The sequence below is a fragment of the Gouania willdenowi genome, chromosome 13 (assembly GCF_900634775.1).
Source record: "Gouania willdenowi chromosome 13, fGouWil2.1, whole genome shotgun sequence".
Taxonomy (NCBI): domain Eukaryota; kingdom Metazoa; phylum Chordata; class Actinopteri; order Blenniiformes; family Gobiesocidae; genus Gouania; species Gouania willdenowi.
The window spans coordinates 32,422,623-32,448,310 of NC_041056.1; the positions used below are offsets into that span (position 1 = coordinate 32,422,623).

At 39.7% G+C, this 25,688-nt stretch overlaps 1 protein-coding gene across 1 annotated transcript in view; it reads right to left on the reverse strand.

Moving 5' to 3' along the window:
- nf1a (neurofibromin 1a) overlaps positions 1-25,688 on the reverse strand; it is a 159,162-nt gene that overhangs the window by 62,764 nt on the left and 70,710 nt on the right. The window contains 11 exon segments of the mRNA XM_028463763.1: positions 4,934-4,996; positions 6,447-6,582; positions 7,005-7,102; positions 7,201-7,362; positions 8,420-8,631; positions 8,839-9,020; positions 14,631-14,747; positions 14,835-14,918; positions 15,017-15,139; positions 19,311-19,450; positions 19,901-20,281. Coding sequence (XP_028319564.1) covers positions 4,934-4,996; positions 6,447-6,582; positions 7,005-7,102; positions 7,201-7,362; positions 8,420-8,631; positions 8,839-9,020; positions 14,631-14,747; positions 14,835-14,918; positions 15,017-15,139; positions 19,311-19,450; positions 19,901-20,281 — 1,698 coding nt within the window.

Below are 25,688 nucleotides of genomic sequence, written 5' to 3' on the forward strand. Positions count from 1 at the left end.
TATACTGTATCTTGATATATCGATATATCGCCCAGCCCCAATCCCTACATTATAAAACAGCTTAAATGAAAACATAAATGGAAATGTGAAGCACATTTGTTTATTTAATATACTTGCAGTTTATATACAAGTCAACTCATTGCATATGTACTGTTAATTTCACATTGCTTGTGTTAGACATTAACATTTTATTTTCATTACATATTTTATCTTAATCGCTCACTCATGTGGTTCTCTGGTATTCAGTAATGACTTATTAGACACAGTGTATTTGTGGCGCTTGTGATTGGCTGATTTTTCAAGGTGACTTACATCGTTCCTTCCCCAGTGGGAGATGCTAAAATCTCAGAAACTAATCTTACAGAACGTGTAAATGTGTCCCATTCTGCTGCTCTTTAGGAAGGTAAACTCTCTATCCCATTTTCCAAGGTATTTACAAGAGTTATTTGTTTTTTTCACCAGAATGTCTTCATTCATCCATCTCTCTTCTGACTTGTTTCCAGGTTTGTTCCTGCTGTCGGCAGTGGCAGTTCTCGTGAGACTAGTGACAGCATTCAGTTTATAGAGAGAGAAATGTTTTTATTTATTTATATTTGAATTATTATTATAATAAAATAGGGGATATTTCCAGGAAAATACTAATATGAGAAGATGGCAGGAAAGAGGGGTAAAATACGGGAGTTTCCCGGCCAAAACGGGATATTTGACAGGTATGTTCCTTCGAAGGTTTCAGAATCCTGTTATACAAAGTGTTATAGTCAGGGGTGCAGTTATACTGTCTGAAGTGGCAGGTACTGCTGCCACCTCAGACTAAAAAGGGCGAATCACTGCTATTAAAACTCCAGGCTTGTCTTAAAGACATCACATCCTGGATGAGCCTTAATTTTCTCTTTCTTACCCAGGATAAAACCGAAGTGATTTTATTTGGTCCAAAGCACCCCAGAAAGAAATTATCAGAGCAAATAGTGTCTTTGGATGGCATTGCACTGTCACCCAGCACCATAGGAGTTATCTTCGATACTGACTTATCCTTTAACTCTCATATTAAACAAATCACAAGGACAGCCTTCTTCCACCTCCGTAATATCTCTAAAATGAGGAATATCTTGGCCCAGAGTGATGCTGAAAAACTAATCCATGCATTTGTTACATTTAGGCTAGATTATTGTAACTCCCTACTTTCAGGATGTCCCAATAATTTACTAAAAAGTCTCCAGTAAATCCAGAATGCTGCAGCCAGAATAATAACTGGAAAAAACAGGAGAGAGCATATTTCTCCAGTATTAGCTTCCTGTAAAATCTAGAATAGAGTTTAAAATCCACCTGTTAGCATACAAAGCTCTGCATAATCAAGCGCCTGTATATCTTAGAGATCTGTTAGTGCCGTATTGTCCGAGCAGATCACTCCGCTCTCAGTTTGCTGGCATTCTGGATGTTCCTAACGTGTCTTGAAGTAGAACAGGAGAAAGAGCTTTCAGCTACCAGGCCCCTCGCCCTTGGAATCAGCTCCCAGTCTTAGTACGGGAGGCTGCTACCCTCTCCACCTTTAAGGCTAAACTTAAAACCTACTTATATGCTGAAGCGTATGCTGTATACCTTAACCACTAGAGCGGACATGGGTTTGTCTGTAAACATTTACGGTCCTTGGAGTCGCTGTTAGATTACAAATAAACGGGAAGAGATTCAAATTCTGATGTAGCTGGTTATGATTTACAGTCCGCATAAACAGGATTGAATCATAACATAACCTAACCACGAGAGCGGACATGGGCACGTCTGTGAACGGTCGCATTTACAGAGGTAACCGATCATTCCCCCTCAAGTCAGAAGTTAGCACAGGCCAGACCACAGGTAGAGAGAGAACCAGGCCAGAGGCAGCCCCGACAGCCAACTGCCTAGGGATGGAGGCAGTGCCCCAGGTCACCCAGAACACCAAAAAAATACCTCAAACCACACAACAGCACCCAGGAGTATCACTTAGGTTCCCCTGAGAGCCCTACATGAACGCCCAACCTTAGCTCCTCCCCCACCATGTCACCAGCAGATGACATGGTGGGGGAGGCCCCAGTGCGGACATCAACGCTCCCCCACAGCACACTCTATGAATGCCACAGAGGCCACCCAAAGCCAACCCACCATGGAGACCATCCGCAGGACCACCAAGACTTGAGGCCAGCACCCAGCCACACCTTAACAGCCTTCAATCATTTTCTTTGTTAAACCTAAAATTAACAATACTGAATTAAGCTTATAACAACCAATAGGCTTAAAATCTCCCTTCTAAACAGTGATGTTAAAATCTTGGCAAAAGCTATTGCCCTTCACCTGGAGGCCACGATACACAATGTGTCCTGATCAGACTGGTTTCATCCTCAGACATCACTCATTTACAAATATTTGTCAACTTTTTAAGGTTATCTAGTTGCATGTTTAAAGAAAGCCTAAAACGACAATGACTTCGCTAGAGCGGGATTGGAACCCCCAACCCTTCGGTTATTAAACGACGCACTCTACCACTGACCCACCTTAATACTTGGCTTCAACCATTCAAAAAGGCAAAGTATTGGCTTCACCTACCAGACACAATTTGGTGTTTCTCTGAAGCTGCTTTCTGGATTTATTAAAGGAATCTTCCACTGTTTTAACAAGTTTGGTCTAAAATATTTGAAATGTACTTATGAGAAGATATACGCCAAACAAAAGGCATTATTATGCACCATATTCATTGCCATTTAAAAATGGGACTACTTTACAGTTTTAGAGCTTGTGTTCCACCATCTTGAAATCACGAGACTGAAAAAGCTGGCTAAAATGATCTAAAAAGCAGGCTGAAAGCTTCACTCCAATAGAAAAATATGGTCTGTTTACAGGCAGTAAATTCAACATTGTTGAATGTTGTGAAAGAACAAACTGAGAAGGCAGAAATTTCTCCGCACTAAAGCACTCGCTTTGACCCTTTATTGAGAGCCTCTTCTTCAGGTTTCTGTTTCTCTCTGCCTTGAGTCTCTACTCCAGTAAAGGCAACTGAATGCGATTAGCTCATGTGACTGCACCAGAGGCTGTTTGAAGCAATCAGAAGTTGCGCTATAAATGCAAATAGAGCCAAACCAAGGTGATGAAATTATCACTCGTCTTTCGCTCATTCGGACCGAGTCCAAGACTAAATCGGTGTAAAAGCATCCTTAAAGCTGATATCTGGAGATTCTGAGAAATCTATGTTTATGTATGATTCTTTTGAATTGCAAAAAAATACCCAACTAGTCTTTTACTATGGTCTACTGCCAGTGGCCATTCATATACATTAATGTATATAAGTCCAGCCTTCGCCCTATAGACCCCTATACAAATGGAAACAATCCCCAAGTGCACCCAGCCAATAGGCTTCGACTTTCTATTTTTGAGACTGTCAATCAAAGTGAATGTGGAACTGTGCACGGAAACAAGACCGTGCGTAACTGTTAACAGGTAAACATGATTTTGGCTTCTACCAGACCCATAGACCTATATCAATGCAACCCAATGTGACCTACTGTAGTTATGTTCCGCGATGCGCAAGCAGAAAAGAAGAGGCGTGGCTTATGGTAGACTGGGAGAGGCAGTACGAGGAAGTGAGGCTGTTTAGGGTGGGATATTGAGACGTTTCTCAGAAACTCTGGATAGCAGCTTTAAGAGTCTATAATCAAAACATTTTTATAGCCAATCCACAGGCAACAGTCAGAAATCCTAGTGTGCATATGTATATATTCTGTTTTTTGTTTTTGCTGTGCAATTTCTTTTCTTGCAACATATCTACCCCTCTTTCTATCTGCACTGTGTACAGGCCCATGAATATTTATCTTCTTAATTATCTGCTGCTGAAACTCTGAAAATTTCCCATTTGTGGGCTAAATAAAGATTATCTTCATCTTTAAACTGTAAAGCAGTCCGATTTTCAAAAGGCAAATAGATTAATATGGTGCATAATAATGCACCATATTTCTTTCCGCTTTTATGATTTTTTGCTTACTGTGTGAAGTCCCAGTAATGGTTATTTCATTCCTTATTACTAAACATGCATGTGTACACATGCATAAACACATACATATGTACATGCATATATCCATGCACATGCAAAAATATAACTTGCATGTTTAGTGAAAAGGAATGAAATAACCATGAATAAGACTTCACATTTTAAGAAATACATATTGTAAGCAATATATATTATTTATTTGCACTTGTAACTTCTGTTTTCTTCAGCTCATGTCCACAAATTCTATGGGGGTGGGGTGGAGTGGTTAACTAGAAAAGAATTATGTAGAAATACAAGCTTTTAATCGCTGTCTTTATGTGCAAACCCTTGTGATAATGCTGAAAAAAAATAAAATAAATAATAATAATAAAATAAAGAATGAGGCCAAGATGTTCAAGAAAAAAAACAGCCACACTTTTACAATCATATGTGGAAGAAAATCACAACAGAACAAAGGACTTCAACCCTTAACAGAAAGACTTTGTCAGGATATTTCATCTGATACGACTTATAAAATGTCAGAAGCATTTACTAATTTGCACCATGGTATCTGTAAAGGTTTATCTCTTAAATCTAGATGAGATCAAAGAACAAAATTTCAATGCAGATGAAATGTTCTGAGAAAACAACTCCTCAGTGCAAGGGTTCAGAAAAAGAAGAAATAATGTTGCTGCTCCCTGGGAAATGTTAATTGCAAATACAATAACAATAATGCTGATATTAGCATGATAATTTTAAGAGAGACCAGCTGAATATGTAGAAAGAAAAAAAATCCAGGAAAACAAAACACCAAATCAAAGCCAAAAATAATAATTTTAAACATAAGCCGACCAAATGAATACAATGCAAAAAACAGGCTCTTTTTGCCTTGGGGGTTGGGGAGGGGGAGTGTCTGAGGGAAAGTAGATTCTCCAAACTTACTGCTTTTTTGTTTTCCTTTTTTTCTTTTACTGTTGCTTTATTCAGTAGGGAGTGACAAGTAGCCTACAGAACAGAGATGAGCACAATCATGGTCACAGCACCGGCTACGAACATTCACACACACACACAAGCCCTAGACACAAAGCATACACACAATCTGAATGAGTAGAAGACAGATAAATCAAACCTACTGGTAGAAAGAGTGTAATACTGTTATGGCTACTGAAAGCATGTCCATGCATGTGCTGGTGCGCTTTTATATAACCAGTAACTACAGCACGAGAGTGAATGTGTGCATGCGTGTGTCAATATGTGCATGAGTGTGTGCACCTACATGCTTAGAAAAGAAATCCAAGAAGAAAAATACCAGGCTGAACATGTTAATACAATAGAAAATGTAGAAACATAAACATGACAAAACACCGAAAACAGATCTGCTTTCTCTGGATTAATTTTTGCTCTCCAAATTGGTGTAGAGAAAGCGGCAGCTGCTAATGAGGATGAGGAAAGGATGGGTGATCTCAACACCTGATCAAATCTAATACACTTCAAGTTAAGCTGCAGAGCTATGTGGGTTTGTTGTACTATTTTTGTAATTTTTTTACAACAAAAATTCACCTAAAAATGTTGACGTTTTACACTAAACTCAAAGCCCAACAATTTAACCAAAATGTGAAATTTAAGCAACCTCACTTTGGTGGATTTGATGATGCCGGCTTGAAGATTCTTTCTCTGAAATAGATAAGTGACCATTCATCCATGCATCCATCTTCACACCCGTTGAACCGGCATAAGTTTGCACTGGAAATCTTGAGAGAAAAAGATTGCCACTGCAACTTTTTCTCATACATCGAGATGGATCCCTCACAGAGCTGTATTCTCAATATTAACAATTAGGGATTAGCCTGGTCCAGCAAGACTTGTGAAACATATCAGACATCATCCCCCCACCCCAACCCCATCCTCTCAATTCCATTTTGTGTTCACAGCTCTGCAGTGCTTAGAAGCTTAGAAAAGTTATAGTTACGTTTCAATAGATTTCTAATGCAAATAGTATTGTTTTTCTTATTTTAGTATTTAATTTGCTCAGTGTTGCTTTGGAAACACAAAAATGTATATTGTACCATGATTGAAAGAAGTCAGTAAATGACAACTTGCTATAGTGGCAACATTAGGAAAATAAGCTTCCATACTCAAATGAGCAATGAAATTAACTTTTTTGATCTTTGGTACTATTTGGTTAATTTTGTGTTACAAGATAAACCTTAGGAATATCAGACAAAAAGAGTCTTTGGTGACGCAAAACGGATGTAACATTTTTGAATGCAGAGCTGCTGGCTTTGTGTGTGATGCAGACAGCAACGAGTCAAGCAGAACCAGGAGATTTGACAGTGAGGCAAAAGCATGAAATGGGACACTGCACACACACATGGGTAAAGGGGCATGGTGACAAATGTGGGGGAAGCTGACAAGACTAGAGATACAGAAAGATGGTGAGAAAGTGGGGGTTTACCTGGTAGAGACAGTGGCAAACACTGCGGAGCTGTGGAGGAAACTCGCTGGATGAACCTATAATAGCTTGGAAGAAGCGCTCTGTGATCTTTAGCAGGTTTCTCTGGTTCTCTTCTAGGTTTTCACCTTGTTCGAGCCTAGTGGTGCAAAGGAGATCAGTCAATGAGACATTTAGGGCATGACATGGGTTTTTTCCTAAGACCTCATGTTAAGCTTTCTTAAACAGTCAAAACCAAAAAAGCAAGAGAATGTCATCCGATTTTTGTTTAACTACCTCCCAACATGACAAATACTAATTGGCAAATATGCAACACAGAACAGGTGATAGACAAGCAGAAATGTACTTGCAGTTTAATCAAAACGTCAATTATAAAAAAAAAAAATACAATGGATTATTTCTCAATTGGGCAATTAGATGTTGACAATATTTCAGGTAAATGTTTATCAAAAAGAGAGTCACAAAAAGCTCAATCAATACCAGATGCAAAACTGACAACAATTTTTCTTCTAATCAAAGAGTAGGCAATATTACATGTTTTTATCACACGCAAGTACTGACCTTGTGGAGTCTACCTCAAAGCTGATGTGATCAGGTGTTGTGATGACGCCTCTCAACAAAGGCTCTAGTAGCTTCTGCAGGTACGCCGCCCCATAAACCTGGTGAAGAAGTCAAATCAGTCAGTCAATTAATTCTGAAAATTGAGCTCAATTGAACACGTCTCATGCACTATAGTTTCATGGTGTATGAGCTTTACCTTAAAACAGAAAGTCATGATCTTGCTGGCCAGGCTGTTGCCCCTGAAGAGAGTCTGCATGGAATCAGCCAGCTCAACCTCCTTAGAGAACATGTTCCACAGAAGCTGGTACAGGAGATGGCGTGAATCAAATAGGGTGACCAGGACACGAGCTAATTCATCCTGGAAAACAAAAGGGTGTACTTATTTAGAAGCTAAATATGGACTTTTTAAAACATTACACTGTCTGCCATGTTTACCAGGTAAACAATGTACAAGGCACCTGTCCATTTGGACCTTCTTCCACTGCTTGGTCACCAATTGCCTTGTCTATAGTTCACTGCTTTTGCTTTCCTGGACTATTTTTGCTAAATGCCCACTACTGCAAACCAGGAAAACACACAAGACCTGCAGAACTGTTACAAGGGAGTCAGTTCATCTATCCAATTTCGCTCAATACCTATTCTGGTAAGCTTTTTTTTTTGCAACAACAAAGGTGTTTGGTTGATACATACCATTGATTTGTGTGTTTTTGGATAATTTTAAACATTGTATGCCCTTGGTGGTATGTGCAATAGTGGGGTGTGTGTAGTAGTGAGTAGACTGTAATAGTGAGTCGTGTGTAGTTTGAAAACTTTTTTTTTTGTATGTATGAAATTAATTAACCTCATCTGTGGCATTATGAAATTTTGATAGTTGTGTATGGTTTACTGTCTTATTTTGTATATAGCCCCATGTGACCCCAGCCCTATTTGGGACAACAGATGAAAATTAGCCACTGGCTACAATCTATTGTCTTTACATTCATGTATTTTTTTTTAATCATGCATGTCCATTTACATGCACTGTCCCAATCAAAAAAATAAATGAATTAATTCATATTAAAGGTGTAGTGCTATCAATATAATGTTCATTGCAGCAATCACAAATCATCAATACGCTCAGTGTCACACGCACACCCCTTTTGCTACCAAAAAAACCTTCAGGGATCATGGGTATAAGACACTGTTATATATATATATATATATATATATATATATATATATTTAACTTTATTTAGACTGCAACCCCACAATCAAGTAAAAAGAAATACCAGCAGTTGACCGAGAGTGTGCGTCATTAACGAGGTTAAACATTTTTAAGACTAAACAGTCAAGACTTGATTCTGACACCAGCAAAAAAAATTATATATATATATATATATATATATAAAAAAAAAAACTAAACTAAAGCCACACACCCACTGAGATCCAGGAACCACATTAGCCAATGCCATGGCAATAGGAAGCTCCCCCTGGTCTCCCATCATGGTGACCAGCTCCACGAGCCTCTCAAAGCGATCAGCCAGCACAGTTTCTGCAAGGGTATCAAACTCTGTTCCCTGCTGCAGGATTTTGGTCAAAACTTCCATGAAAGTAGCCCGAGTCTGCAGATCTTTGTGGTAACCAAGACCTAAGAAGGAAAAAGAAAGCTTAAAACACTTGCTTAGCTTGGAACAAATGAGATACATTCAGTGTAAACATTATTATACGATCAAGCTTTCAGCATAGCTGGCTTAGGAAAACAGATGATGCTGCTGAATATCGAAGTCGCTCAGGTGTCTATTGACCATCTCTTCATAAATAATATTTGCTTGCTAAAAATACTGATACAACTTACCAATGGAGTGCATGAGGCCACTGTCGACATTAGCATTCAGCAGATTGGACATGGCAAGCACTGTACAGTGGCGAAGGGAAGCTAAGCGCCTCGACATTCCTCGCTTTCGTCCTCCAACAGCCTGACCCTCATCCTCAACCTCACTGCAGTCATTCAGCAGGTTCATAAACAGAGTGAAGTACCTGAAGAAAGCAGGACAGAGCACATTCAGAGGAGCCTGGTTCATGCAGGGCTCCAAACAAACCTGCATTTTTATTGTGACAAGAATTATTGTCAATAAAACATTGATTGACATAATGTATGTCCATGTGAGGAGTCCTTCAAGCAAACACATTGTTACTTTTACTATTTTGATGGATCAAAAGCACTCACCACTTGACGCTTTTGAGTTAAATTCAAGTTTAAGGGCAGAGTTGGTTTACCTGCTGCTTAGGCTGAAGACTAACTCCTATGAAACTGCATCATCTTGTGGAAAGACATTCTTTGGTGATTTAAAATATTTCAAAAAAACTATTCAACAAAACACTTAAGTCTCATAAATTACATATTATTCAATTGTGACGCTGCATTGTCCTTCTCTTAAATGCTGATGGGTGTAAAAACATGAATTACTCAGCCAAGACATCCTCAGGTCTCAGAGTGAGGTATCAGGTATCAGGAAAACCTCTGTCATTTGTCAGACAAAATGGTCTCATGTCTCAGCAAAACATCCATCAGATGAAAAAGCCTCAGGCCGTCAAAGCAAACGGCCTCACTTGTCAATCCAAAAGAACTCATGTCTCAGCAAAACCACTGTCAGATCTAACGGCCTGACTTGTCAAATAGCAGTCTCAGGCTTAAAAAAAAATGTATCAGTCTCAACGGCCTTGTAATTTCAAGAAACCGGAAATACACGGCGTCTTTAATATGTGTGCTGCTTCGGATACGAGAGTAAGTTGAAAGCTATATATATATATATATATATATATTTATTTTTTTTTTTATTTTTTTCTTCAAGGTGAAGATATGTCAATGTTTCATTTAAAGCTGCAGCATGGAGGTTTTTCTGGTGTCATTTGATCAAAAATCCATAATGATCTTGAGCATATTGTAATTCAAAGTGTTCTGAGTGAACAATGAATGTCTTCTCCTTCTCCTGGCTCTGTAAATGAGCTTTAGAAATCCAGGAGTGTGACGCTGGACTTCAGCCGATCAGAGAACTTTCTACCAACAGAGTGATCCATGAGTTGTTTTGGGTGTTAATATTGGCTGTTCGTCAAAAGTCTATGTGCACTCAATCTGAGAATAGGGAAAGTGCAATGGCAGATAAATCAGCAGAAGTCTCAATTGTGGCTTTTGACACAGCAGTTGCACGGCAAAGCAAGAGGAAAAAGGAAGGCCAACATGGAGAAGCAACAGAATAAAGGCACAAACATGTTCGGGCGAAACAGACTCCGTGGAAGTCCCTCTGACTTGGTATGTGCGGCAGACTGCACCCAATCTGCTTTCAGTTCGTGCACAGTCTGCTCCACATACAGACTCAGAAATAAAAAGTGATAACAGATAGGATAAATTGATTGTAAACCTAAGAGAAACATTATCTAAAGTGGCGAGAACAGACAATCTGCAGTGTGAATGGGGTGCGTCTGCTCTGATCAGCCGGGCTCGGCTGCCTGTGGGCTGTGAGCCTCTTACTGTCCTCACAGCGGGAAGATATACCTGCTTTCATGGCTCTAAAACAGTAGAAAACTCTCCAATAACACAAGATAAAGTCCCTACATCACTAGTCTCTATTAAGAAAAAACTCGCTCAGAGCTTCATAGTTGTGTTTGATAAGTGAAACCGTGTCTTTTGACGGCACTTGGTTTGATAAGTGAGGCCGTGTCATTTTTCTCCGCTTGATTTGGCAAGTGGTCGTTTGATTTGACTGAGGTTTTGCTGAGACACAAGTCCTTTTTTTATTGCAAGTGAGGCCGTTTCATCGGACAAGAGGTTTTGCTGAGACATGAGTCAGTTTGGTCTGACAAATGACAGATTTTCCTGATACTTCCCTCTGAGAATGACCTGAGGATGACCTAAAATGTACACCATACCGATGAATCAGTGTCTGATCAAACATGCTTTAGTTGCTCTCCATGTTAAATGTCCTAAATAACACCAACTTCAAGCATTCACTACTTTAAATATATATATATATATATATATATATATAACTATTTCAACACATTTTTTCTCTTTTTCTTCTCGCTTACTGATCAATAGCAGTTGATGTCACATCCTCTTTGTCTCAGCATTGGTTTCTATTGGCCGTTTGCACCAAGTAAAAGCTGCAGCGTTTGTGTCCTTAGGTCTCTGATCAGTAAATCTGTGATCAACATGATTGGTCTGCAGCATGAACCAAGGACATGCACTTAGCTAAACAGTGACAGCTGTCTTGGTATAATCACTCCTCTCCAAAATTAGAAGAGTTTGATGAAATAGAAAAGCCAGCGTTGTCAGAGATGGATTGTTAAAGAAGCAGGCTTTTAACCGGAGGGTCACTAGTTAAAATCCAACGTGGACCATCACTGCAGGACAGTCTATCTGACTGTCTGACTCTCCTTCGCACAGTAGCGACACATGTGAAGTTTTGCAACAATGACGCCTTGGCTCCACGGCAGGAACAACCACAATAGTAATGATGAAGAGCGGATTATTTTCACTTGTGGTGTTTGCTGACATTAACCCTTTGGAGTCCAAGGTATAACTGGCCGTTTTTAACTACTTTTAATTTTACCTTCATATCTCACCATAAAAACGGTTTAGCTTGCCATGTTTGGTGGTATTTTTTTCAGCACAACTTCATATATATGAATTTACTGTATAGTTATTTGATCATTTTGACATACTGTATAAACACAATGAACTTAAAATCACACAAAAACACCAAATTCGAGTAGAACAAAATGTGTATTTTTGCTGTGAAAACCACAAATATATTTAATGAACTGATATGATGAATGTGAATGCAAATATAAAGTGTAATTATCAATAACATATGTACAAGTTTACAAAAAAAAAAACAAGTTATAGGCAACAATTTACATAAAAAGCAGCAAATCTCAGGTGTTTTTAACAAATTATTTAAAACTGTTTACAAAACATCACAATAAGATTCTACATATTATTTATGCCACTAAAACAAACAGTTACTGTCCACAATAAAACACAGGGACAAATCACAAGCCTGACACATTCAGGGTGTGACCCATCACATGTTGTCCACCTGGAGGCAGAGCCTACACTTCAGTCAGTCTTTGGGGGCTTTTTAACCATCATCTGTCTCTCTGTACCAGTGGGTGATGATGCACAATGTTATGACTATGTCAGACCTAAAATAATATTAGAGACAGGTTATTTGGACTATGGAAGGTCTTTATCTAGACTCCTGCTGTTCTCCTTTCTCAGGCCTTGTCCACACGTAGCTGGGTATTTTTATCAACGTGTATCCACCATCCTCTGTTTCAAAAAATAGTTACATCCACAAAAAAACGCATAAATGTGCTATCCACAAGTGAATGGACGTCACTCACTGTTGTTGGCAGCCTAATACATTGGGGTCCCAGTGCACCGTTATAGCTTTGCACACCTGCCTAACAATGTTTGAGACCCGATCCATGTAGACCTGTGTGGTCTGAGCCCAGCCGGTCCATACAGCAGGCCACCGGAAAGGGTAAATGGCGCAGACGGCGCACTGCCGCTTGGGGCTGGCATGGTGCTGGGGTCACCCCCTGGACCGCTGGGGTGTGTGGCTGGTGCCCTGCTGTGCCTGGGGACTGGGGGGTGCCACCGTGTTCCGTGGGGCCGTTATGGTTTGGGGGCTGCTACGGGGTGGGTTTCCTGCGTACTGCTCAGTGCGTCCCTGGGGCCCGCCCCAACACAACAGGGAGTGACTGTGCATCATGGAAACCTGCGCCCACACCAGCACAATCCCTGTGACTTTTGGAAACTTAAAACTCTGGACATTAGTGTCCACACTCAAACGCAAAACCGGAGTTTTCCCAAATCTCCACTTTGGTCTAAGTTTTCCAAAAGCTTCCTTTTTAATGACTTTATCCTGCATTTTTGGGTGGATGATAGGCCAAACCGTAGACAAATATATACAATTTAGCAGATACCTGGCTACGTGCGGACAGGGTCTCCGAGTCACAGCCTCCTGTCTGCAGTGCTCAGGTCAGGGAGCGGAGCCTCTGCTGCCTGAGCAGCTGAGATCAGTCTTACATGTTCCCTGTCCTCTCCTTCGTGTAGCTGTCTGTAAAAGGAGGACATTTATCTTCCTCTGTAACAGGACTTAGTCATCGTCCTCATCCGCACACTCAGCGTGCCCCTCACCGTCTCCGTTTTCTCCGTCTGAAACGCTGCAGCGTGTCACACATATTAACTTCACTGCTTCCTCAGCAACCAAACATCATCAGTTGCCATTGAATTTTGATTGGTCGATGTGTATTTTTCCACCAATAGGAAAGAGGTGTAATATTTGCTTACAAACACTTGCTTTGCAAGAGAAAGAAAAATGGCCCATCTTTACTGTTTGTTTCAGCACCGAACGCAACAAAAATGACGACGAAAAAGTGCAGCGTTTGAAATCTATCATAAATATTCTTCTACTTGGTCTATCAAGATAATTTAAAAACTGGTATATACTGTAGTTGTGACTCCTCCCTTTTAACACACGTTTAAATGTACACTCTCTGAGGATGCATCCGCTGTGCTGTCTTAAATCAGTCATGTGAGAACGTGCCGGCGTGTCCGTCAACACCAGAGGGTTAATATCTTTGGCCCTCAAATCTCAGACACTGTTGTTAGCTGTGGTAGAGCGACGTACAAAGTGACTGAAGACAGAGAGCCATGACAGTAAGAAAACTGCTGAATGACGCTTTATTTAATGATTGTTTCGCAGCGGTTATGTTTTTGTTTTTTTTTCGCCTGGTCTGCACATGCTGTTGAAGGTCAACACTACATGAAACGCAATCTTTTTACGACAGCAATGCATGTTTTGTAATTACAATTACATAAATGTATTTATTTTATTGCACAATTGTGACCATCAACAGTCCTCCCAAATGAAACTTAATAAAAACTTATTAAAGGGAGGATATAAAAAGCACAACAAATAGCCTAAAATGTGACTTTGACTAAATCAAGTATTTGCTGAGTGACAGACAAAGCAAACAAACAAAATTAAAAATTCTAGTCAAATTTAACAGTGAACTGTACATATTACAATAACGGTGATCAATCACCCGTTTATCCTAAATAAAGTTTTGCTGAGAGCATACTAGTGTGTACCAATGCCAGAAGGAGCAATCAGTTTTCAGCTTTGAGGTAAAGCAATCAGTGTGTTAAACATTAGCAATATGCTTGTATGTTGCGCCTATTATAAACTATATCCAATTAGTGGTAATAAGTTGAATTTTTTAAAGCTACACTCATATTTAGGAAGTAGCAGTTATAAGTTATCTTTATCCAACTCATTCTTGTAAAATGATATGAATGAATATATTAATTTGAAAACACAAAGACAGACAAACTATACAGAAAAACATATTGAACTATGGGAGGAACCCAAAGAGGCAAAAAAAACAAACAGGTCCAAGGAGAAAATGCAAACCTCAAAACAAAAAAGTCCTTTTTGTTTAACTGTTACTTAACTTTTAAAATTAATCATGTATCTTGGTCTGAACAAACTAAGTTAAGTACATTTTATTTGAAATGTATAACAAAACAGAAATACACATTTTTTTCTCCAAAACAACAAGCAACAATGTTCTCACTTGAGGAAAAGCTGTGATTTAGCCTCCATCAACTCCACTCCATCTCCCTCCTCGGGCTGAAGAGGAAGACCTGCTAAGAGGGAGACCACAGCCTCCATGCTGGCCTGGTCCAGGTCCCTGTACGTTAAACACAATATTAAGAGAAGACTTAAGAAGCAGTTTCTTCGTGTAATGAAAATAGCTCAAACACCAACAGAGCAAGACCTAGTCAGGCATTTGATGTCATCATCAGCAGCTTGATTGGAAGTGCCCATCACCCAGTCTGTCAGGTACTCCACCATCTTATTTCTGAAAAAAAAGAAAAAGAAAAAAGAAGTACCAAATAGGTATGAAGTTAAAACACTTTCATTCCAACCTCCCATTTTTGATCAAGACACATCACAGACCTGAACTTCATTTCCTGGCAGAAGGACAAATCATCCCGCCTCTCCATCATCACTTCCACCAGTTGGCACAGCTTGGTTTTAATCTGGATGGCATGAACTGCATTATCAAGGATGCGAACATACCTAAGGGCGGATCCACATTTTTGTTTTACTTTACCTACTATATCTGCATGGTTTCATGATATTTTATTAAAGCTCAATAGAAGTCCAGACGCTCATCCCAATCTCAGCCTTTTATGAGACATTTAAAAAGAGCTGACATGGCAGCTCTGTCCCATTGGTGTATGAGCGCGAGTGAATGCAAAGCACTTTGGGACTACTTCAGTGGTTATAAAAGTGACAGAAAATTAAATTGAATCCACGATTTTACGATTTTGTCTCACTTCCATTTCTTCTTTTTGAATTTTGAAGCTATACTTAGAACCTTCTTAAAATCCAACAGTGCAAAATATTAATTCTTGCAAATGTTCTACTGGTCTAAAATTTTTGATCAGGAGTGCATGTAGAGCGCAGCACTCTGAGCTGTGCATGTTACCACATGATTTACAGCAGGAGTAAACTGCTACATAGCATCTAGAGGCAATTTAAGCTGCTTGCCATGTTTATAGTTGGTTTATGGTTTCGGGCCATATTCTGCCGGCCTTGAACCGACTAACTTTGTAGGTCCAATTTAAGCTCTCTTTTGCTCTTATTTTGGTTAATTGCAAAATCAATATTGGCCTGGCATGTATACAACATTTTTTTTCCCCGCGTTCTCAAAAGTGTGCAGAATTGTGAGACTTTTTTGGAATCAACCCCTCTATTCGTCTCTCATTTGTCATTAGTCTCTATTTTTCAATTGAATAGAATTGAAAATTTTGATTGTAAGAGCCTGGTTTAACCCATAGAGGGCAGTCACTCTTACAATCTCACAACAAAATATGCCAAAATATGCTAAAATGTCAAGAGTTGGACTAGAATCAACCATCTACTTCATATTCAAATACAAATGTATTCAATAGAATAAAATTGGTTTTGGGGTTCAGTTACTCTTTAATACTCGTTGGGCATGGGTCGGATTTGATCACTGCTCTGTATGGTTCAGGGTGGGCTCGAAAGAAAAATGCGGCCTGATCCACACTCTATTCTACATTCCTGCAGTTAGTGTCCTGTTGATCTTGTACAGATCCAGACTTTCCAGTATTCATGCATGCAGCATTGAGTACTTTCTTGTTGTCAATCCAAGCAATGCACAGGCTGGTCTTCCTACTCTTGCAATCTTGGGTGTTTATTCTGTCCATCAGTAGCTGGTGTTCGGCTTCCCTTGTGTGACTGCAAATACTTTTTCTGGGTCTCACTCATGTGCCTACTTATCTTACCCGTTATGATGCCTGACAGGAGCGACAGATTATTGGCCGGTAGTTGGATGGCATCTTTCCCTTCTGGGCATCCTTCATGATCATGACTGCCCTACCTCGAGTCAGCCATAATAATTTCAACACTCAAAATCAAATTATTATTATTTTTTTTCAAGGGCATCTGTGGTTCATTGGAGGTTAGTTCATGGTGTTGCAGGCTTGGGGTCCCCTTAAAGGATTATGCATTATTGGAAGTGGAGACGAGGAGTGTAGTTTTTGTTGTCTTTCCCCCGCGCTTTTGCATGTGCACCGCAAAGTGTGTGCACACCCTATGACCAATGATGAAGTGCAGTGTCCAGTCAGTGGCCACAATACGAGCGGTGTTCAGCTCCTAAAACTGTATTTCTGAATGAATGCTTCTGCTGCACTTCGAATAAACACTCAATAAAGGTATTAATTGCGAATATAATTCGTATTGAAGCGGTCAAAACTGTGATTGACAACATTTGCCTGGGAGTTGGGTTAATGCAAATGAACAGCTTCTGTTATGCTGATTTCTCATGAAACGACTTAGGAGACTGCTAACATTCAAATTGCCATAGCTACTTAAAATGTAATGTTATTTCTACTAGTACAGTGCCCATCAGAAGTATGTATTCATATAGTGGGAGCATAAGTACAGTTGTCAATTATGGTCAAATGAGCATGTGTTTGAAGGTTAGATGGACAAAGAGCTGTACATACTGTGTACTCTGTAGTGTTATAAAGGGGTATATTTGTGGGTGCAAAGTAAAATAGTGTGTGATTTCCCTGGTTTAATTATATGGGACATGCGCATGATAAATGTGTTTGTTGTTATTTTTTTACTCACTTATATTTTTTTCATTTGGTGTATTTTTCTGTAATGTATGTTTTATGGAGTCATTATGTGTATTTTTGTATCTTTCTGTTGTGTTTCTGTGCATTTTTTGTATAATTATTGTTTTTTGTTGCCATTGTAGTGTGATTCTGGAGTCATTTTGTGTATTTTTGTATCTTTTTTGGTGTAGTTTTTTGCATTTCTGTTGTCTGTGTATTTTTTGTATAAATATTTAGTTTTGTGCTTTAGTAATTTACATACTTTTGTTGTCGTTTGGTGTGTGGGTGTGTGTTCTGAATTCATGCACACTAATCCATCCCCATGTACCTGCCTGTCTAACTTTCACTAAACTTATCTATTTTCAGTTAGGTGTAGTGGCAGGTGTGTCGTGAGTGAAGCTGCAGTAATCAGGTGACCTTCACTATGTAGCACCGTCTACGTAACATTTAAACAGATCTGACTCAGAGCGTAACACTACAGTCACTACCACGCTATGGACGGTGTCGTGACGACTGTAACCGGACTAAATGGTGGTCCTTTATACACTCAACACTCATGTACCTGCACGCATGTCATGTGGACTGTGATCGATAGTGAAGCACACTTGATGGTTCTCTCTCACACGCGCCACAAAGAAATGTGCAGCTTTCAACACAGCAGCCATTCCCCGTCAATAACTTCAGGGTGAGTTCTGTCCGGTCTAAATAGCGAATAGTCAAACTAAAATGAAAATAAACGTTTTGAAACGTCACCACCAAATAAGGCACAGTAAAAACGCATGTTTCCTCAAAAGAGAAGTCCACAGGAGCTCTGGCACGCACTGGAAGTGAGCTGTGCAGTAAAATAGATACAGATGGTGCGCTAGCGCCCCCTCACACCCCCTTCACTTTTGAGCAAACTTAAATGTGCCGTCCGAGAACGAACGCGCGTGCGCACGCACACACACGATCCTTGAATTATAGTATAGATGTGTGTTACATAGTTGGAAAGCTTAAAAACCGCACTTCTATAAACAACTCAAAACATCCCTGGCCAACTTGGTCATGGTTCTCTGCATGTCACATATTGAGGACGACTAGTTTTGGGATTGCACAGACGCAAATCACAACTATGGTCTCAGTAATTAGCATCATTGGATGTAAATGGCCTTGATTAATAAAGGGCTTTATCCCCAACAAAGTAGTCTCAAAGCACTTTACAATATCAGCTAATTCCCCCATTAACTCTCACATTCATACATCAATGGTGCAAGCTGCCGTGCAAGGATCGACCAGTGGGAGCCAATTAGGGTTCAGTGTCTTGCCCAAGGACACAAACTGGTATAGCACTGGGATCAAACCCCCAACCTTTCAATCAGAAGACAACCCCTCTCCCACCTCAGCCACAGTCACCCTTAAGTGGGCTTCTTACTGATGAGTCACTTGATTGAAAATTTAAATATAGTAAGCACACTTGTCACATAGTACAATAAATGTATGTTTCTTGTGCCACGAATGACACGGTATTGACACTTGGTGTCTCAAGCACAAAATTGCAAGATGTAAGATCATATTATTTTGCGTTTCTTTTACTGCATAAGCCTACCTAGTGTGATAAGTTGCTAGCTGTCATGTCCATCTAATGTTAGTACGGAAGCTAACACTGCTCAGTTACTGCTGCCAACCTTGTGTCCAATAACACTATAATATCAGGAGACATTCAACATAAGATGTGTGAACGTGGACTTGTCAATGCTCCTTTCCCAGAGCAGGGCATGGCCAGACACAGCTCATTTGAATATCAGGAAGTACAATCAGAACCAGCCTGTTCTGAGGGGAGCACCTGAGATTGACTTTTTAGACCACTGAAATTCGGGACTACGAAAGTATTTGGAGCTTTACACTTCTGAGATATATGTGAAATGGTATGAAAAATCAGTATAATATGAGACCTTTAAAAATAATACTAAAAGTTCTCAAAAATAATACTCTAAAAAGTTATATTACCACTCTCCAAAAGTAATTTTTTTACTACACTGGATCAGTGCCTGTTTTTCAACTGCCATAAAAATGAAATTCTATTAGATGTACTTAATCTGATGGGGGTTTGCAGGTCCTACCTGACCAGATTGAGCATCATGGTCTCGATGCTGGCCTGTCCTAGGTGTTCAGAGCTGCCCTCCGTGTGGTTGTCCAACAAGTTCTTCATAATGGCTATAGTCTGCTCCACAAACTGTGTGTTAGTGTCATTAATGGGAACCTGTCAAAAGTTCAAAGAGGGACTCAATTTGAGCAAAATACACAGAATAAAGCATACAAACCATACAATGATAAAAACAGCAACACATTAGGCCTTTTCTGATTATACTCTTAGCCAATGAGCCAAACTTTGTGATTTCGACTATTTTGCTACCTACCCTTGATTGACCTAATGCTGTGTAAGACAATAGTTTGTGCTATTAGTGCTAGATAAATATAAATTGATCAATTGATTGCTGACAAACTTCCAATATTAAAAATACACTTGGTTTTCACGACGGGTGAAAGACTTTATCGGAAATAGCTCTGTTTTGCTCATACAATATTATTTAAAAAGTAATGTACACAATTGCTCAGAGCAGGGTAATTGTGTACATAGGATGAATGGATCTAGTACAAGCTAATACTAACATTTACAAATGACAAAAATAATGTTAATGGCAGCACTTACCGAACCCTGAGTATCAAAGAACTTGCCGATGCTGTTCCTTAGCTTATTGAATAGCAGGGGGTAGAGGGCAGGGCTGAGCTCCAGTCCCAACAAGTCTTTCACATTTGTACGGACATGAAGGCCAACCCTGTCATGGCCACACACCAGCAGGACCAACAGACGATCCAAGAAGCGACTGACTGGTGTTTCGCTGGAGGCTGAGGAGGAGCAGGAGGTGGAAATGGCAGACACCTCGCAGGGGCTCATGGAGATCATGGAGTGCTTTCGTTCACTCAGAGGACCCATGGGTGGGCTGTAGGTGGCTGGGCCAGGGGTGCTACGCTGCTGGAGGCACACCCCTCCCAGGGCACACAGAAATCCTGTCATGTTTATCCACTCCTGCTGTGGAAAGAAGGACATAAAAATGAGAATAACAATCCACATAACTACAGTTAAGAGTAATATTTTATTGCCATTTCACATATATCATAGCGGTGCATTTGGAAATGTTGCATTAGATCAGATTGAAATGTTGAACAGCATTAGTATATAAATAATGGTATAAACATATCACACTTTACATGGATAATAGAACTATATGAGATATTTACACTAATACTACAACAGAGATTAACATAAATACTGTATGTAAAATGTATTGGATACATGATTTAACAATACATTGTCCTGATAAAGAAGTAATCATATTTACATTGGAATGTGGAGAGAATAAACAAATAATTAATTTATTATTGTCCTTGAAAATTTGTGGGATGAGCCATTAATGGTGGTGGGAGTTTATATGACATTAGTCAGTCTGTTAGCCAGGGGGAAAGCTAACAGTGGACCCAATTGCAGTATATAATGTTTTTTGAGGGATTAGCATTCTGAAACCTAACAGAAAGATGCAAAGGAGGAATTCGACAGAGATTCAACAGTGAAAAGATATCACAGGCTTCTGAATGTTTTAACAGTGACAAAACATCAGGCTAACGGTTTTCCAATTCAATTCAAGTCTAAAATAAAATTTTTGATGGGGCAATGTTGAGATAGCTGCTGAGTAGACGTCTCTACCACAACTCCTGCAATATATGAATAAATCATCAAATACAGTATCTATCCACTTAACTCAAAACTGGACAAAAGACTCATTAAGATACTTGTGAATCCTTAAAATAGCATACCAAACCTCTAAAGAACAAAAAGACGCCAGGACAACGATAATCATTTGTTCAGACTTGATGGCTAATCCGGAAGCAGATGCGAATGCTAAAAGTAGAGAATGACAAAAGCTGTTGGTGCCATACAAGCCTCTAGTGACTCTTTTCAGGAGAAGAACCGAGTGGAGACAGCTTCTCTGCAATCGACACTAAGCACATATGGGAAAAGAATTACAAATATAGAGGAATGATTAAGAGAGTGTGATAGATGTCTGCATAATGTGGAATCATCACAAGCATACTTGGCAATTCTATGACAGTCTATGGGAGAAGGTGATGTACTTGGTAAATTACACCAGATGGCAAAATATTCGAGGGCGAGGATAAAGGAAAATGCAGAGCGGCCCACGACCGTTTTAATTTTTCTCTCTTCAGCTTGTCAAATTATTTGAGTGAGGAAGTTTTGAGAAACCACCATCTATCGATAGAGCCCACAAAAGTCTTGCCCCCAAGCCAGGAGAAGGCAGTTAACAGATCATGGCCATTCATTGTGAAGCCTCATCATTTTCAAACCAAGGAACTGATCCTGCGCCCTGAGCACGTGAAGGAAGCCCTCACCTATGACAGCTCTAGAATGAATTTATTTCCGGACTACAGCCCGAACGTCATCAAAGGATGCGCTGCTTTCTCCAAAGTGAAGCAGGAACTCCACACCACAAACATCAGGTTTGTTCTCTTCTATCCAGCCACGCTCCAGTTCACCCAGAACAAGAAGTGTATGAGGTTTACGGATCCCGCTGAAGCACTTCTGTTGATTGAAAACATGTCCTAGAACAATTGTTGCCCTTCACGTCCTTCTGATAATGATTTGTAAGGTCAACGTCAGTGCCCATTAGGTCTGTTATGTTTGTAATCATTTTTACATCTCAGTGGACATGTACCTGTCTGACAGCAAATCTTAGATTACAGCATCTTCTTGTTGTTTTTTTACATGTAATTCTACAGATTAGGACTATGGATGTCATACCGTAGAACGATTCTTTTCTTTACAAATGTTTTGAATAAAAGGAACATGGTGAATAAGTGTACCACTACTTTATGTTTCTCATTAAAATCTTTTATTTTAAATTATTACAGTAGAAATGTGGGTTGCGGCAAGGACTTAGGAGATCCCGCTAATTCACATGTAATCGCGTATATAATGAGTTGTAATCAATACAAAGAGAACCACAAAGCCAAACAAACAGTTAATTGTGTCCTTCGAGAGGAGCACAAGGAAATTGACTTGGTCCTGCCCTGTAGATCTTCCGCTTTTCTGGAGATTATTCAACCATTGATAAGTGCAATATTTACAGTATATGTGAAATACAGGGTGTTTACCCCGGCCTAGCACCCGAAGAAAGCGTGTTCAAGGTCCCAGCAGAGACCTTGAACACGAAGCATTTTATTTTAAAAATAAACCGGATATTTTATTCTGCCTGTGCTCTACTTTCTATCCCACACAGGTGTATCTTTGCTGAATTAGTGCATCTTTGCTCTGCGTATGTGTTATAGAGGGCTCCGCCATGATGAAGTAGATACGCATCTGTGAAGGACATACGCATACAATGGAAATTGACACATTGAATTTAATGGAAACGCATGAGCTCAATTGCTGTTATGCAGCAGTTACGCATCCAGTGGAAATTGGATATCTGGAAAAGGTAATTCTCCCACCTACACTGCATCAGGTTTCTATCATAGTGCTATTAAAGTCAAATAAAGACCCACTGAATTGCTCATCTTATAGACCAATCAGTTAAACAAATTGTGAGGGCAAAATATTTTCAAAAATCTTGGCACTCCATCTCAAAAACATCCTCCCTTGCTTGGTTTCAGATGACCAGACGGGGTTTGTTCAAGGTAGATAATCTATCTATATTATAATTCAAGGGAGGTCTGTGTGTGTGTGTGTGTGTGGATGTGTGTGTGTGTGTGGAGCAAATATCTCCCCGACGTGGTGCCAGTTCGACCTGAAACTCGGTCGACGGGTTCCAAATACCCCGAGTGTGTGTATCTGTTATTTTGGAGTAATTTGGTCATTTCAAAATGTTTATTTTAATTTTATTTCACTTCTGGACGGCCCCGAAATGAAACCTATTCAACTTTTGTGAATAGGTTTCATGGGTGTGAGGGGGCGCTAGTGCACCATCTGTTGAGAGACGACTTCCGGCATCCATTTTGAAGGCGAAACAGATGAACTGTGAACCAACTGCTATTCATCCACGTTCCAAATACCCCGAGTGTGTGCATCTGTTATTTTGGAGTAAATTGGTTAAAAAACGGTCAAAACATTAATTTTATAATTACGGCTCCCTCGGTAAGAGCGCGCCACTTCCGGTTCCGGGTTCATGACGTCACCGTGTCGCAGTTGTTTGGGTTAAAAAAAAAAAAAAGGTTGATATTAAAAAGGTTTTTGTACCGCTAAAAGTCATTAAGTTAATATTTTATAGTTATTTAATATTATTCCCGTGATTCCGAACTTACTTTAAATCTCGGGTCACAGACTTCACTTCCTCCTTCATCTTCATGAGTGTGGGCGGTGCTTGTGCTGATGGTTATTACCTTATCGCAAACATTCTGCTTCTTCAGACAGAAGAATATAACGTTTTTGTGAGCGGATGTGTCCACTATGATTATTGTTTGTTCTGTGCAACGGTGAGTGTTTCTTCTCATATTCTACTATGTGCTAAGAAAGATGCTAGCAGCTGCAATGTAAACAAACACACACACACGGCTGATGCGCGTGCGTGCGTGCACTACATCGGGATGTACATGGTGAACTCACAGAGCCGTTGAGAGAGATTTGCGACTTTGGTGTTGCAAAACGTTTATTTTTTGTGGTACTTTCGGGTCTCTCTTTTTCACACACACACACACACACACACACACACACACACACACACACACACACACACACACACACACACACACACACACACACACACACACACACACACACACACACACACACACACACACACACACACACACACACACACACACACACACACACACACACACACACACACACACACACACACACACACACACAGTATTTATAATAAAAATACACTAAATGAGTAAAATAAAACTAAAAACTAAATATTTATACAAAAAGTACACAAAATGACTCCAAAATACATACATTTCAGAAAAATACACCAAACAACAACAAACATATGAAAATGACTCAAAATACACAAATCTAAATATTTATACAAAAATACACAAAATAACAACAGAAATGCACAAAACTACACTAAAAAAGATACAAAAATAAGCAAAAAGATTCCAGAATCACACTGCAATGGCAACAAAAAACTATTATTATACAAAAAATGCACAAAAACACAACAGAAAGATACAAAAATACGCAATTATACCCCTTATGCTCCCACATGAATGCATACTTCCGACGGGCACTGTACTAGTCTAATTTTAATTTGAGATGACTTCTTAACATTTATACAAAATCCCACCCCCATCCCCTGAAGCTGTAACTTCGTTCAACGTCGAAAAAACACTCGATAGGGGTGAGTGGGAATATCTTCTTTATACAATAAAAAAATTTGGATGTGGCCCTATTTATTAGCTGATATACCGTACATCGACCGTCTCTTCTGAATACTTTCCGCTTCATAGCGTGACTAAACGAGATCCACTGAGTCCATTACTTTTTGTCCTTGCAATAAAACCGCTTTACATAGCTCTAAAGTGTAACAGCAAAATACAAGGAAACTTCTGCGGTGGCTTGACATACTGTCACACTTTAGGAGGATGATATGTTATTGTCAGCAACCCTACAACAACTGCGCCTGAAGTTCTGAAAATACTAAAAGAGTAACCCACTTTTTTCTGCTGAATACATATGTATTTGGGTATTAAGTAGTGTTGTTGATTGATCATAGTGCAACCCCAACATTTTAGTAAAAGTATTTTCATTTTGCATTTTTAGTTGTAAAATGTCAGAGTTACTGGCCACTAAGGGTTGAATGCCGGCTATTACAAGTGAATTTTGCTATTGGCTGAAACTGATTCTTTAGATTGCCCTGCGTCATCAATTTTCACTGTTGGCCTCGCCCCTCCTATAAAAGCTGAGACGAAGGAGCAGGGTTTCCTCCAATCACAGCCCTCAGTGAGGGTGCTAATCTGCGCTAATAAGAGGGTTCATCAAGCTATGTGTGTATGTACAGAGACATAGTATGCGTATGACCGTCTGTCTCTGCATGTGTACGAACGTGCACGTACTTATCAATGTGGTTTGAGTCTTTATGTGTGTGTATGTGTGTGAGGCCGCAGCGTTCTGAGGCTCATGGCGAGAGTAGAGCAGGGACTTTTTGTGAGTAAAATATTGTCTGTGGGGCTGTGTGTTTATGCTTGTGAGCTGTGCGATATATATAGTAGTTAAGTAGGCAACGGTCTTTTACTGCCAGCACTGACCAGCTCTCTGAGTGGGCATGTCTTTCTGCATCAGGAGTAACGTCCATAATCAAGGCGGGTTTTTTAATTTCCCCCTAGTGGCAGGCCAGCAGAAAACAGGGGTTTAGTTACTCTTTAAGGAATTTGAGAGAACATCAAGCTATAAGCTCAATTTGAACAAACGTGAC